The sequence below is a fragment of the Solanum pennellii genome, chromosome 1, assembly GCF_001406875.1.
Source record: "Solanum pennellii chromosome 1, SPENNV200".
Classification (NCBI taxonomy): Eukaryota; Viridiplantae; Streptophyta; class Magnoliopsida; order Solanales; family Solanaceae; genus Solanum; species Solanum pennellii.
In genome coordinates this window covers 84,474,472-84,491,568 of record NC_028637.1, presented here as the reverse complement: position 1 = coordinate 84,491,568, position 17,097 = coordinate 84,474,472, and the positions used below count along the sequence as shown (strand labels likewise).

Here is a 17,097-nt window from a genome sequence, read left to right as displayed (position 1 = left end):
TTTTTATAAGTTATTTAATCGATTTTCATTAATGAGTTTTAAGTCTTCCGCATTATATTTTGTTATTTATGGTTGAAATGTTGGGGATTAGATTGGTTGGTTCGCTCACATAGTAGGATAAGTGTGGGTGCCAGTCGCGGCCCGTTTTGGGTCGTGACAGTAATTTTGAAAAAAATAAATGAACTTTCATACACAAATGATACACGTTTCGTATGATCTTCATACACTATTAAAAAATAATTCAGACTTCAACGTTACACAACTTTATAATCAGTTCATATAATTCATACACACTTCATACACAGTTAATATATCATTCACTGTCCTATACAATACTCAAATTAAACAAACACAATACATTTTCAATGATCAAAATCTTGATAGTAGTATCGTGCAAATGTGAGTGATTAATTATAGTGTTTTATAGGAACATAACGACACTAGTTTGAAGTGTTTTTCATGAGAATTTTTATGTTGAAGTTGATATTTATGGTTTCTTTACATAGAGCCATCAGCCGGTGATGAAATAATAAGGACATACTGTAGATCTCTGATTTCACACAAAGATTCAAAGTTTACGATGAGGAAAAATAGTGATTATCCTTGTGAGCCTGTTGGTGTGATGTTGATTGCCACAAAGACCATCTGGTTATCGAAGAAACCACAATGTTTATTTGATTTCTTCAAGAATGAACAAACGAGGAGCTAATGTGATTTCTTGTCCAGTACTGGTTCCATGCAATAGCTGGTGTACATTTTCAAGGGTCAAAATCTTGATATTAGTATCTTTTAGAGCCAACTTGATTTACTTCTACAAAGTAACTTTTTAAAGTGCTGAAATTTATTTTTAAAATAAGTAGTTATGTGTTTGGATACCATTTGATCTTTCTTCGTTAGAATCTACCTCAGTTTCAAAAAATTGGGATTGATTTGAGGCACGTGCTCTTCCCCCCGTAGCAACAATATCATAAAATAATGCATCATAGAGAAACCATGAGTGAAAGATCCTTATTCCTAAATTTTCTGTATCGAACATCATCCTGTAACAAAGATGAAACAACAAATTTAAGTAAGTAAAAATATAACAATAAAAGAAGTAAAAAAACATATAAAACTATGTGAGAAATGTAGCTTAATTTTTCGCTTTCACCAATCATCATATGCTATAATTGTATTTTTGGTGGCATCTCATCCTATACCTGTATCTCCTCTCATCAATTGTTTAAAAAGAGTCCACTCGGCTTTCATGCCATCCCAGTGATTTTTCATTTGTTTTTGTAGAGTTTTTTCGTTTTTTCACAGAATGCTTTAATCGTATTTTTTCCATCCATCTATAGATAAATGAGTATTTGTCCTATTTCCTTTTGAGATGAGCATCATAATCCCACTTAGCATTAGTTTGTGTTTTCGACATAGTGTAACTGATCTAAGGATGAGAATTGATAAGAAAATTGAAAATAACTACTTTTATAATTTTATACAGATGACAAATACATACTATACACAATCAAATTACATATACATAATCTAAAAAAAAAACACAAAACAGGAAATACACAAAATGAAATCAGCTACAGAAAATGCACAAAACAAATACATAATTAAAAAAATAAAAATCGAAAGATAATCAAGAAACTTACAGTTTCACGCTGATTTCATTTTTCCTACATCTTATATTATTACTATCAATCGAGAGAGAAGGAAGAAAGCTAATCAAAAGATAATCTGAAGAAACTTACTTCAAGCTTTAGATCTTCACCCTTCAAATTAGGAGAAAAGGAAGAAAAAGCTCAGCAGCCAGTCGCACTAACGTGAAAAAGATAATTGGGAAAAGAGATGTTAAGGTTAATTCAATATGGGCAATTTGGGAATTGTATGAAAGAATTAAGGGCAAAAAAGTAATATACTTGGTCAACATAAAATACTTTTAAGTTTTTTTTTTATTTTTAAGAACACCCCCTCACCTAGCTTTTAACTTTTCACTTAAAATAAGCCATTTTGATTTAAAATAGAAAAAATTATATATAATGACAAATTAACAAATCAAATTAAATGCTATAACCACACTTTGATTTAATTGTGCCCTGTAGCAAACTGTTTGCCACTCACCTCTCTCTCTCAAATTCTCGCTCGCAACTCCCTCTCTCGCTCGCTCCCTCTCAATTCTATACAAATACAAATGTATAAAAAGCGTTTGTATTTGTATAAAGCAAAAAAAAAAATTTTATATACACATATATTTTCTTTCCCCTCTCTACCTTCACCCAGATCTCGCTCGCCACCTCGCCTTTATCGCTTATACAAACAGAAACGAAATGTGTAAATTATTTTTATGTTTGTATAAAGCGAGAGAAAATTGTATATACACCTGCAAATACATATATATTTATCCTATACACTTATAATTGTACAATACAAATACTCCCCTGTCCAATTTTCTTTTGTCTTTCTCTCTTTCTCGTTTTTACGTACACAAATTATACCATTGATTTGTATACAACTGCTTTCTTTTGTATATGTATAGCGAATTATACAATTTGTTTCTTTGTATATGTATAGTGAATTATATATATTCATGTTTGCTATGGAGTGAAATTATGCAAACTTTACTATAGCATATAAATATGAATTTTATGTTTGCTATATATAAAAGTTGCTCTTTAAAATAAGTAACTTTGATAATTACCAAACAGTCTAATAAATTTGACACCATTTAACAAATTGCTTGCAACAAGAAAATATTTCTATAGATATACTAATTGTCAATTAGTTCTTGTATGGTGTCTAACTTCCTATTCTTTATTTTATTGATTTAATTTAGAATTTCTTTCACTTATTAATATTTTTTTGTATCAATAAGTATCAGAGATGAGTATAGGTTTGTTTCCATTCTTGATCTTGAATGTTGAGAAAAATAAGTTGGAAAAATCAATCCAAAAGATCTGAAATTTTCTTTGTTTTTGTTTTTGTTTGTTGTTTTTTGACACTTGAATTTACTAGTGTTATTTATGTCTAAATTCAAAATTTTAAATTATTTGAAATTGATTGATACTATTATTAAGTTTGAAGATAAATATTGAAGATTGAATTTGAAATTGAGCTTCAAAGTTATAGGACATTGTTTGTCTAGTTGTAAGGAGCAAAAATCTGAAATTTGAGTAAATTTTAAGAAGATTTGAAGAGTATTAAAAGTTCAACATGTACAAGTTAGTTGAAAATTTGATATGCATAAAGTAATGAATATAAGATGTACAGACAGAAAAAAAGAAGAGAAAATTTCATATATGGCAAACATAATTGATTAAATAACATTTTATGGGTATAGTTTATCTAATTACATTCTACGGGTATAGTTTAGTAATTTAGGTATCTTTAATTTTGTATATAACGTTTCTTTTGTTTTTTATTTATACAATTTTCTTTTAGAAAAAATGGCTTGTAACTGAAGCGTTAAATAAGCTAACAATAAATTTAGATGATGCCATAATTTAAGGTAAACGTTCAAATTCATTTTTTCAAAAAAAAAAAAGAAGTATAAGCAATTGAAAGACAAGATAAACTTGTTTCCGCGCTTTGAAGAAGCAGCAGTTCATCTATTTTTTTTATTTTTCTGTATATTCGAAAACAGGTAATGGTTCATTAGATGAAAATTCATGTTTATTATTGCAATAATTATACAATGTTCTATTGAATTTACAAATTTGGATATATGTGCGTTCCTTAGTGAGTTGAGAATTGTATATGTCCATAAGTAAGTGTATATAATTTTTTTTGGAGTGTCTTTCTTTTGAAAACTGGTTTCAATGTTTATCGTAAACGGCAGTATGTTGTGGTAGTACTTTCAATTTGCAGTTGTATATTAAATTTTTTTTGTATACAAAAGTCGTGTTATTTAACTGTATATAAGTATGAAATTTTAGTTTTGTATCAATTTGCATTACCTTTGATATAGTTGTTTAGTATACGTTCTGTGATTTCTAATTTGGCATATACAAATACTGAAGTAATGTATATGTTGAAAAAATATATAAATTTTTTAAGATGAAAACTCATAGGATACAATTATATACTTTTTTTGAAGTAGTATTTGTATATTAGAAAGAAGATCAGTGTAAACATAAGTTTGTCGTTATTTATTAATCTGATTGTATAAAAGTGTTGTATTGATTGTATATATGATTTCTGTGAATGATTTGAAATAAAATTTTGTTTGAAAGTGGGCTGGTGATGAAAATCTCCGATGGGTGATTCTTGTTGTTGATCGATTTGACAAGTTCATTAAAAGCCTTCCGACCCCACGGATAATCCATAAATCTACCTCTTTCAACCAAATCAAAGTCCAACCTATCTATTGTTGTTGTAGTAGGTTCGGCGGACATGATTAATTCATGTATATAATATAAAATCCCCAACTTGTATGCATCTTCCTGATTGTCACCCCATACCTCTGCTTTAAAAGCTTCAACCAATCGACCTTTAGTGACAGGAGAATTTCCTAGAAAATACTCAGTGATGATTCTATTGGGTTGATCAGTATTAAAGCAGAAGTCAGCAACATTATCAAAACAATTCAAACCAGAAATCATTGCAAACTCTCTGATTGTGAATCGAAGCGTTGTGCCATTTATATAAAAAGTATTGCATTGACAGAACTACCTTCCAACTCCCTCAACATAAAGCATCTAAACAATTGTGCTTGCACATGACATCGTTTCATTGTTGTCAACTGTGCAAAACACGATGATGTACATATATGATTATATTGATTTGGAGGCAGTTTATTCTGAAGCTCATTCAATGTATTGATTTGCGTATAACATTGCATGTGAATTGTCCTTTTTTCACGGTTCTTGCAAATAAATCTGACTACCTAAAAAAAACAGGGAAAAGCTACATTATTTCAATCAAGGGCTACATATAAATACATTTTTTGTATACATAACAAAAAAAAGTATTAATTAAATATACATTTGTAATTGCGTTTCTTTTGTATATATATACAAACTTACTTTTTTTGTATATTAGTATGTGTACATAAATATGGTACTTAAACATGTCAATATATACAACTGTCTAAATGACTTTGTATATACTACAATAATATATAAACTTAATGTATACTTAACTTCAATAATTTGTATATAACTACTAAAATATACAAATTATAATCATATATGAAATTTTCCCATCTCTATAACTAAATACAATTACTTTTTGTATATGTATACAAAAACAAAAATAATATGGAGCCTTTAATATACAATCCACTACTACCCCTATTAAAACATAGTATATTATTCATTATACATAACTTAAAAAATATATAAGCTAATCAAATCTACAGACACGTACAATAACTAAAGGAATATACAAATAAATAATGGAAGATATCTACAAATAACTAAAACATGTGTGTACTAAACATGCAATATACTATATACAATTACGTGAATACAAAAATTACTTAAACAAATAATTTTTTGTATATTGACACCTAAGTAACAAAAATATTGTATCTAAAGTTGAGTTTTAAGCGACTACCTCATGATCGTGATGTTCTTCAAATCCGTCAATTTCAAATGCACTCTCCTCTAAATCACTGTTTACTGCTTTCCTCTTTCTTCCTCCTTGTACAATTTTAATGCCTCTAGCTTTGGCATTGTTAAGCACTGTTTGAACTGCCGTAGGGTCATATTTTTTTCTTTGATCTCAATTCTTCCATTGTTTGTTCATGTTGAACTTGTTTGGATTCTACCATAGACCCTACATCAACCCCAAAATCTTGAGTTAAACCCATTGAAAACGAGGGTAAATTGTCAACAAAATTGACATGCAATGGAATACCTTTGGTAATCCTCATAGATGAAGATGATTCATTCATTCTGATTTTGAAGAATTTGTAATCTAATAAGAACAATCGATTATTTCACCAAAAAAATATGAAAAAAAAGTAAGAAACACAATACATATACAATTGTTGAATAAGGAAAAAAATTGTACACGACTAAATTTTAGGATTACCTGCGAAAGTTGAATTCAATTTCGAGGGGGATAAATTGAATTTTTGCCAATTTGAAATTCAAAATTGGATAGAAATATTGATTATAGGAGGAAAAGGTGGAATATGAATAGGAGAGATAATATTGATTTGTATAAAATTATATACAAAATTTAAAAAAAAAAAAGGTATAACACAATTGGTTTAGGAATAGGTGGTGGACCCCATTAATTATAGCAAAAAAAAAAACTATAATATAGAAAGTAAATAAATTAAATTATACCCTTATTATATAATTACTTAGGAATGTTTGTGTCCCATGTAATTTTCCCAAAAAAGAATCCCCACATTATTTTGGAATTAAATCATGTCATATTTCCACCTTTCACTTTTATTAAATTATTTTGAATTTTGCACTCCTCTTAATTGATAGTATTTAATATTACGTCTTAAAAAATAATTTAAGGAGTAAGTAATTAATGCTAAAAAAAAGTATAAAAATACTATTGTTTTTTCTTAATACGTAAAAAGTGAAAAATAAAAAAACAAATCTAATTTTAAAGTAGTAAACCAGAATAGTCTTATATTAATTCATTCATTCATTCTCCATTAATACATTATTATTCTGTAATGAAAAAAAACTCAAGAACAAGCTGATCTTTATAGGCGTGACTTGGCAGGATCCATCGTTCCACTCTGCAATGAGCAGAAATAAATTTAGCATCCTCATGATATAATAACAACGACCAGGGATATATATAGGTCGATTTGATATATTTTTTTATTAAAAAATAATTAAATTAATTATGTTCATTTATTAAATCTGTAAATTAAATTAAACCCATATATAGTCGATTTTCTCAATTTTGATTTTAGTCAATTCTTTTAATTTTTTTAAAAGAGATCAAATATATATTTACTTGTAGACTAAAACTTAAAATGTTAAATGACTAGAAACATTCAAAAAAAACTTAAAAGTCACATGAATATAAAATACTTTCTACATGTTATATTTGTAAGATTGAAAAGTCGCAATCAAACTAAATACAAAATAAAATATTTTTAAAAAATAACAAGCCCAAATTTAAAATAATAATATATATATGTGTGTCAGTTTGGTTTGATTTTTTTTCTTTTAATACCAAATTAAATCAAGAGTGAGAATTTTTTTTTCCAACACCACATCAATCAAAATAAATTAAACTTAATTTGTTGGTTCAATTTGACGTGTACACCCCTTAACAATAATGTATAAAAAAAATTAACTTATGTACATTACAACAATTACAAGATATGTAGTATTAATTTTTTGGATGGCTTGATCATATAAAATATTGTGTGCAGAGTACTGTACACCAATTTAGAAAAACAACATAATTAATTATACTCACCAGAGGAATCCCATTAGCAGCTTTTTCAGCAAGGTAGTCACAAGGTTTGAAAATTTTTCCATAAATTGTTGCCCACTCATCCAATCTTGAACAAATGTATTTGGATCCAACAGTATCTGCCCAATATATGATCCCTCCCCTGCCCAACAAGTATCCAATCACATTTTTATTACTAACAAATTTATATACTTTTCTCATTATTATAGTCATGATCATACTTTTCCGAGGATTGTCCGATATTTATAAGGATAAACCACCAACGTGAAACTTCTTTTCATTCTATAATAATTTTTTATCTAATAAAACTACATACCTGTAAGGAGGAAAGCCTATGCCCATGACAGAAGCAATGTCAAGATCAGAAGCTTTGACAACAATGCCTTCAGCAAGTAATCTACATGCTTCATTAACTAAAGGGAATAATATCATTTCGACCATGTCCTTGTCCGAGAGCTTCGTCATCTGAGACGCGTACAAGAAGCAATTTACGAGTAATTAAGAGCATAACAGATCAGTGATACAACATGATTTTAATTACTGAGGATCAGTATGAGAAACCTTAGGATCAATGCTGACACCAGAAATTTCTCTTGCCTTCTCAATGTATCTCTTAATGTCTGGATCAGGCTTGGCTTTGCGTCTTTCATCGTATAAGTAGAAACCTTTTCGAGTCGTTTCACCTACAACAAGTGTGTCAATGCCCATTCAAAAGTTTCATGAGTCTCTAAACTATCATTTTCCTAACACCTCAAAATAGAGAGTTTCACATACCTAATCTTTTATCTTGTTGCATTAGTGGAACAAGCATTGACTTGTAAATTCTACCAGGCATACTTGATACAAATTGAGCTTCACTAGCCATTGCAACATTGAAACCAACAAGATCAAACAACCTGCATGTAGGAAATCAAATAAATCCGATCACTTTTAGTAATGCGAACAAAATTCTGAGTACATAGCACGTCATGTTTGAGTATACATACATGTCTTTGGACTTGTTTAACCGAACAATCACTGTAACATATATAGACTCATCTATTTAACCAATGAAGTTGCTGGACACTTTACCTGAAAGGACCCATAGCCATTCCAAATTTAGTGAAGGCGTTATCTATGTTGTATACATCTGTTCCATGTTCGACAAGTAAAAGAGCAGCTTGGGTGAAAGGAAAGAGCATCCTATTGACAGCAAAACCAGTGCAATTCCTTACTACTACTGGAGTTTTCTTTATCATCTTTCCAACATAGAGTAAGTCTACAATTACTTGTGGAGATGTATTTTGGGTGCGAACAATTTCAAGAAGTGGCATCACATGAGCAGGACTGCACCAGATTACAAGTATCAACAAACAGAACAAATAAGGAACACACAAAATTCTAACATGCATCACCTGAAAAAATGAGCTCCAATAATACGATCCGCATATTTGCTCTTCTCATCCACAATCAAATTCAAGTCAATCGTAGAGGTATTGCTAGCAAGTATACAATGTGGAGGGCAGTACTTCTCTAAATCCGTAAATATTTGCTTCTTTAAAGATAAGTCCTCTGTAACAGCCTATTACAAATTAATAGCAAGACATTATAAGATAATCAATCAGTCGGCTAAGTAGAGTATCTATACGAGAATATAGCTGATACCTCAATAACCATATCAATAGCTATGAAGCTCTCATAATCAAGAGTACCAATGAGTAGGGAGAGAGCTTTTTCAAACTTCTCTTGACTCAATTTTCCTTTATTGACGCGGCTTTGCAAATTTGCTGAGTGATTTAATGCAATTAGTCATATTATCAAGAATAGGTTAAAGTAATAACAGCTAAACAGTGACCTTCCTTACCTTTAATTCTCTCAATCCCAGCCTCGAGGACTTTGTCATTAACTTCTTTCAGGATAACATGGTAATTGCTAAGGAGAAATGAAGTTGCAATTCCAGAACCCATTAATCCACCTCCGAGAATTCCAACCCTTTTAATGTATCGTGGCACTAACCCCAAATCAGTCACCCCTGGAACCTGTTAAGATAGAAAAGCAACATCTTTATAACTTTCCTATGAAAACATGAAAATTTCTGTAATTTAACTTAACTCACCCTCATGGTTCCACGCTGGGCAAAGAAAATGTGGACTAAGGCCTTGCAAGGGCCTGAACGAATAAGAACTTCAAATGTTTCATACTCCTGAAACAGAAGAATGTATGATCATTATATTTGTGACAACATATTTATTTCTTAGGAAGAAAAATTAGAGGAAGAGATCCAGCATTGAACCTTAATAAGTCCAGCACGTGGACCGGACAGTATACCCTCTTCAACAACATCAACGAATGCTAAAGGATGATGGAGATTTGGAGCTATTCTAAGGGCTTGAGCTCTTGCAAACTTTAGTATTTCCTTTGCCTCACCAAGAGACTCCATCTTGTCTGTTCTGTAAAGACTGGCAATATTCCAAGGTTTTTTATGCTCCCAAATATCAAGTGCCCATTTACGAGCCGTATCGAGTAGTTGGTTCGATGAAACTATAGCATCAACAAGGCCAAGGTCAAGAGCTTCCTCCCCTTTAACAAGTTTTGCTGTCTACATAGACAATATGAGTGGAAAAAGGGTGTAAAGAGACGAAATTTTTATGATGTGACCGATGACAAAGCTGAATTATAAAGGTGAATTGCATCTTACTAGCATCATTTCTAGGGATTTAGCAAGTCCCACGAGACGTGGAAGCCTCTGAGTTCCTGAAATATAACATTACAAGTTCACCAAAAATGAGATTAACTAAAAAAGACTTTTAACATCTTTTACACTGTACATGCTCGTTCATTATTAACTTAATAACATATGCATTAGCTTATCCTTGTACATATGAGCAATTTGCAGATTTATTATCGGATACTGCATGCATTGAGAATCCAAACACAATCAGGACATGGAAGAGCAGAAATTAGACTCTATGCTCCAACAAACTGCCTTTTCTTGTTAATTGAATCAGATATGATATCATATTAATAAAACTAACAGTTTTTAGATGTGATCTCTGTCTATGATTCGATAGACAAGACCATTTTAGCTCTTCAGGGAGAACTTCATTTTCTGAAGGCCTTTTGTTATCTTTACATGCTACAGAGGACTAGTTTCCCGATTAAGGAGTTAAACATAAACAAAAAGCTTGCATACCTCCAAATCCAGGAATTATACCAAGGTGAAGTTCTGGCAATCCAAGTTTTGCATTTGGAGTGGAAATCCGTGCATGACAACACTAATGATTGAAGCAACATGAACAATGAGCAAAATGCATTCATGTCAACAACAAAGAAACTAGGATAGTAGTTTAACATGTACCTACCATTGCAATTTCAAGCCCTCCGCCCAAAGCATGACCATCAATCGCCGCTACTAAAGGTTTTTTTGAAACTAACATCAAGGAAAAGTAACATCATTAAATCAACATTTCAATTAGCTACATTCAACTTTGCCATAGTTTAGTTTAGAAGGAGCTCTAAGTTGCAATAAAAATAGCCTACAAGTACATAGGGGCGGATCTAGGGGGACGGGAGGGTGTTCACCCCTAAACAACATGCAAAAAGGTTAGCTCAGTAGTCCAACACATACAGAACTGTTAAATTAGGTCTTACGCGTAATTCACACCCAAAGACTGGCTTGAAGGGAGGAGGATTGTCCAAACCTTATAAGGAGTCCACTCATCTCATTAACCATCAATGTGAGACTTTTTGCTTTTAACACCTCACCTCACGCCCAGTGATTAGCATATGGTGTGTGGACAATTTTTGACTCACTTCACGTAGCATATAGTGCCCTGCTATGATACCATATTTTAAATTAGGTCTTACGTCTAACTCACAACTCACAGTCCAAAAGCTAGCTCGAAGGGAGGAGGATTGTCCAAACCTTATAAGGAATCCATCCATCTCCTTAACTACCAATGTGAGACTTTTTGTTTTAATACCCCCAATGTCCCGGGGTTCAAGGCCAATAACCATACCCTCAAACTATATTCGATATCGAGTTTAATTTCTAGTGAAAAGATAAAAATGTAAAGGCATACCTTCCACAATGTCAGTGAGTATATCCAGAGATATATAACCAGGGTTTGGTTGTGCCACTGTGATATATAATATAATTAGAAGACAAATATAAAATTAGCTAAGGAAAATATGCAACACTAGCACTAATATATATATGTACATATTTTAGATGCTAAAAAGGTTACCTTTTTGTTGTTGTAAGTCAACAAAGGAAGAGATATTAAAACCACCAGAGAACTTGCCATGACAACCTATCAAGAATAGATATCATATAAATATGTTGGAATTTAACAAAAATAAATATTGTGATTTCATCAAATTTAATTACCTGTAACAACAATTGCCTTCACATCATCTCTCCTTAAAGCTTCCTCAAATGCATCCTTCAAGCTGTACAAAACTAATTAAAAGAATGGTTTCAAAGTCGTGCAATTATATTTGAAGACTGTTTATCAAACTTGTCCAAGAAATATGAAATTTGAGTTTAAAAGACAATTTTAACTTTTCACTGACAAAACTTCAAATGTACTGTTTTCATGTCCAAACACAATTTTAACTTGCAGACCCTTTTCCTACCCCATTTTTTTTCAAATATAACTACTCGTGTCCAAACGCCTAAAAACCATTACGAGAAAGTTCATATTTTTGAAGAGTAAAATCATGGACAATCTTTACAACTACATAAAGATATCTGAAAAAAAAAAAATTAGTATTAAGGTTGGCAATGAGGCGAGTTGGATCAATTTTGGGCGTTTAAGATAAAGATCAAAAATCAATTTATTCATAATTTGTTTGGGTCAAACGAATTAGCTAATGGGTTATAAAAGGGATGAAGACTCAACTTAATCCAATTTACTAATGTCTTGTTTAGATACCACAATGTCTTATATATATCGTGTTTGGATGCACAATTACAATCATAAAATTATATTATAAAAATAAAAATAATTATTTAAAATTTAGTTTATATATATTCTTTTTTGAAAGTATATTACTTAATAAACATGTGTTCTTAACTAATATTATGAAAAAAATATTAATTTATATTTTTTCAAATTAATATATTTTAATTGAATTGATCATAAAAATTAAAAATATGGAGTTTTCGAAAACATCGTGAAATACATGTTTAATAAAAAGATTAATATATAAATAATATGTCATAAATCATTAAATATTTGATAAAAAGATAATCTATCAAGTCTAATTAAAAAATGACTTCCCATGTAAATTCAATATTAGTAAAAGAAATGAAACTGAAAATATAACATAAGTTATAAATTCATAAATTCATCATGTAAATTTACTTTAATGATAAATATATAGTCGAGTAGTTGTTGAAGATAAAAGTAGTTGTTGAAGATAAAAGTCTAAAATTGAATGATTTTATTGATAGTAAAATAAAGTTAAATAACTTGCTAATAAATTTCCATTAGACCATTTTCAACTCATCTCTATGTTACTCTCCATTCTCTATATTTGGAGAGTAAAATAGAGAATGAGTTCTCTAACTACTCTCTATTTAACTCTCTATTCTTCAATTATAGGATGTAAATAGTAGTTCTCCACTCTCTATTTTACTTTTTGATTATTATAATATTATTTTTATTTTGTTACTAATTTAATCTTTATCATTTGTAATTATGTTCTAATGCAATATAACAATTAACAAGTTACTACTTTCGTCAAATTAATACTACTTCCGCTAAATTAATCATTTTAATTCTATTTTTAAAATAAATTGTCACTTTAAATATGTAACTTAAAGTTATTGAATAATATTTATATTATATAAGATTATTAATTAAGTCTCTAATATTTGTAATTATTTTCTAAGTAATATAACATCTAAAACATATTATTGATTTTTTTATTTTTTTGGTCATTTTAAATATGTAATTTAGATTATAATTTTATTCATTATGAAGTATGCACAAAATTTACATGATAATTTAAATAATCTACTTTTTATGTTATAGTGATAAATTATTAAACTACACTTTTTAAATAGCATGAAAATATTTGATTCAATAGTTCAAAATGGAATATGGGAAGTACATTATTACACAAAATAATTGGATACAAGATGAAATTGTTAATTTATACAATTTTTAGCTATGCATAAAAAATAAGGAAAAAATGCTCATTTTGAACTCCGTCATAACATTCATGAGAGTAACATAATAGTCTTGAAAGTTGAGTATTTATGTAAGATTTAAAATAAATTTCATGATAATACAATATTTATGATGCAATTATATTATATCAATGATTTCACTTTTACTTGAATTGTTCGTTAATATGTATGATATATAATATTTATCGCTATATATGTTATTTAGAATAAAATATAATTTTATGTTAAATGAAAAATTTGAAAAAAATAAAAAAATTTATTACATAAAGATTGTAGAGGGATTATTCTCAAAAAGAAAGAAATGATTTATATTATGAAATAAGAAAATAAGAATAAAATAGAAATAATAATATAATATTGAGGAGAGAAAAAAAAGATTCTTTTTTAGAGAGTAAAATAGAGAATTGAGTTGAATTTGATTGTCTGAAAAAATAGAGAACTCTATATTTAAAAAATAAATACAGGATAGGGTTGGAGATGCCTAAGATATTACCTCAAAAAATTTGGATTTTTTTAAATAAATCTTGATAGCATAGATTATTGTAATTAATTATCATACCATCTAAGGAAAGAGAATTAACAGGAGGGTTAATAATGGTGATGATAGCAACTCCATCAGCTCCAACATCAATGCTAGCTCTACCCTTTGACTTCATTTTGCTATCAACAGTGTTAAGAGTGCTTTAAGAAACAATTGACATTATAAGTAGTTGAGAGAAACAAATTAACCTAACAAACAGTCAATCATAAGGAACATCACATGCAATTCATGTTTAATAAAATTGTTATGTTTGTTATGACATCCCCAATCTTTAATTAGTTTGCTTAATTTCCTATCACTTTATGCTTTCAATACAAAATTCTACCTTACTATTGCGGTAATTGGGGATCATTTGGTTCGCATGATGCTAGTCATTAGCACGGGCGGATCCACGGGGAGTTCAGGTGTTTCATTCGAACCTTATGAATTGAAAAATTATATTATATCAAATCTCTATAAATTTAATATTAAGCACCTCAGCACAAGTAAAGGGATTGGTTCTATGGCTATGGGGTTTTGAAATTAGTTGGGGTGCGAGTTTGAATCTTACTAGCAACATTTTTAATGTTTTAGCTTGAAATTTGGTACGCCACTATTTATCATGTTTTTTTAATCCCTCAAAAGAAATTCTAACTCCTCCACTGATCATTAGAAGATTTTAGTGATGAATAATTACGAGGAATTGTTATATGGTCAACAATAGGAAATAAAAACTAGAAAACCATATAAAAAAAAAGTATTCATACAAGTAAAAGGAAAAACTAAAACGTATTCATCTTAAAAATTACTCACAAATTCAAACATATTATTTCCTTGGTCCACTTTTATTTGTCATGATTTTCTTTGTTAGAGTCGAACAATAAAACCTTTAACTAACATTTTATGATATATTTTTCATCATATTGATATGCAAAAAATTATAATTTTTAGTACTCTTTGTATAGTTTCTAAATATCTATTTTTTTTTCAAAATAGCAAATTAATGTAATCTAATTTAATTTTGAAAATTAGTTAAATTAACTTTTAAAAAATGTTATATGACAAATAAAAATTTACAGAGAGAATACGTAGTTTGAGAATTCAGACATGATTATTTATGAATAAAGGCCTAATAATTAGGGGTTGATGACAATAAAGAATATTATCCAATTATCAGAAACAAAAGCTACATTTAAAGGAAAATTAATAACCACTCATTGTATTCCGTAAGAAATGAATCTAACCAATAATATTAACACTTCATTTTTTAGATATCAGAATCATTTTTTCAACAATATCATCGATTAACCTAATAGGCATATTGTTTAATGTTAATTAGTATTAGTTTTTTTTTCCTAGCGTGTTTAGGAAGCTCATAAATTCTATTCATTTAAAAAATTCACTGTTCTAATAAATTTAGAAAAGGATAACATATTGTCTTTGTAGGGTTGTGAAAACTATTTTTTTTAATATGTTCAAAACTATTTGGAATTTATATATAGAGATTAATAGGTGGCAAATAAACGGATTTATCACATTTTGGAGGATTGAAAATGAAATAAATTGCAATATAAATCCACCTATATGGATCTGAGTAAAAAAATGAATCGAGTAAAATGATCCAATTTAATCTCCCAAATAAAGCCAAAATTTCAAGTCTTAAACTAAGTTAATTGAAATCAACTTTAACAACAAATTGTTGCAAATAAACGGATTTATCACATTTTGGAGGATTGAAAATGAAATAAATTGCAATATAAATCCACCCATATGGATCTGAGTAAAAAAAATGAATCGAGTAAAATGATCCAATTTAATCTCCCAAATAAAGCCAAAATTTCAAGTCTTAAACTAAGTTAATCGAAATCAACTTTAACAACAAACTTTTTCTTACACAATGAAAACACAAAAATGGGTTTCACAACACTATACTTGTCACTTGTTAGTTTCTTTCAAAAAAAAAAATACTAACAAGCAAAACAAAGGATTGATAGTGTAATGTAAAAATATGTTAATATATTCTTATACGTATTTACATGATATTACTTATAAAAATCTTCTAGAAATAATCCAGTGAAAAGTAGAGAAACACAAATTGATGAAATACTGATTGCCTACCTTAATTGTTCATCTACTTTGGTCCCAACTTTAATTTCCAATGGTTTTTGTATAGATAAAAACTAGTGTTGAATATATGTAGAGATGAGGAAAAGGAAAGTTAAAAGGAAGAAGAAATAATAATCTAATTAAATTCTAGTGCAACATTATTAATTGACATAATTTAATTTTAGTGAATAGTTGAGTTTTTTCTCATTCACAATTTAATTTTAGTGTAACACGTTGACTTTCTATAATATAATATAATGCACCCATTTATTAATGTATTTATATTTTGTAGGCATGGACAACTATAATTTGGGTTGGCTTTCACGTATCTTTGACACTATATGGGCATGGCCTGTGTTGAGCGCGGGCTCAATATTAACAAAATTAAATTAAATAGAAAAATTATTTAAATGAGTGCTTTTTAATAAATAATTATTAATTTTAGCGGTTTTTTTTTTGTAGCAATACATAATAATATTATGTTAAATTTGTACTATGTATTAAAAGTGAATTAAGTATGCAATATATATGTATTATAATTGTTTTATAAAACATGTTATGCTTGTTTTGTAAAAAGTTGACACATTGAATATAAGTGTATTAAAATGTGTGATAAATTATTATACATCAATAAAACTTGTATTATATGTGAATAGTAAATTGTTCATTGTAATATGAATTAAAAATGTATTATAAATATATTAAAAGTGATCAAGTGAAAAAAAAATTATTGCTATAAATGATAAATATATTTTATTCGTAGTATATTTATGTAAATTCGTTTAAATTAAATTGTTGTTCTATCTTAGACTAAGCAATTTCACTATAACTTTAAAGTATATACCCTACGAATGACGCCCTTTTGAAAAAATTCAATTACCATTAGCGACAAATTACCAATAAAGAA

The 17,097-nt window shown here is 28.8% G+C and overlaps 1 protein-coding gene across 2 annotated transcripts; it reads right to left on the bottom strand.

Annotated features, from left to right (window-relative positions):
- Positions 1-6,550: 6,550 nt before the first annotated feature.
- On the bottom strand, positions 6,551-14,234 carry LOC107028200 (glyoxysomal fatty acid beta-oxidation multifunctional protein MFP-a-like). Of its 2 annotated transcripts, XM_015229248.2 has the most exons (18): positions 14,124-14,234; positions 11,756-11,827; positions 11,613-11,678; positions 11,448-11,504; positions 10,728-10,795; positions 10,559-10,640; positions 10,064-10,119; positions 9,659-9,964; positions 9,482-9,568; positions 9,230-9,404; positions 9,031-9,152; positions 8,781-8,947; positions 8,458-8,712; positions 8,161-8,282; positions 7,948-8,069; positions 7,703-7,851; positions 7,390-7,528; positions 6,551-6,694 (listed from the first exon to the last, which is right to left on the bottom strand). In XM_015229248.2, the coding sequence occupies exons 1-18, from the start codon at positions 14,218-14,220 to the stop codon at positions 6,659-6,661; spliced, it is 2,178 nt and encodes a 725-aa protein (XP_015084734.1). In that variant the 5' UTR covers positions 14,221-14,234; the 3' UTR covers positions 6,551-6,658. The 2 variants fall into 2 exon arrangements, with proteins under 2 accessions (XP_015084734.1, XP_015084741.1); XM_015229255.2 differs by lacking the exon at positions 6,551-6,694 and having other exon boundaries at positions 7,232-7,528.
- Positions 14,235-17,097: the final 2,863 nt, after the last annotated feature.

Excerpts from the sequence above, each read along its gene's own strand:
- LOC107028200 (XM_015229255.2), bottom strand. The coding sequence starts at position 14,220 with ATGAAGTCAAAGGGTAGAGCTAGCATTGATGTTGGAGCTGATGGAGTT. Across the intron at positions 11,828-14,123 it reads TAATTCTCTTTCCTTAGATG|TTTTGTACAGCTTGAAGGAT; the intron begins GTATGATAATTA and ends TCTTTTAATTAG. Across the intron at positions 11,505-11,612 it reads TGACTTACAACAACAAAAAG|TGGCACAACCAAACCCTGGT; the intron begins GTAACCTTTTTA and ends TATATATCACAG.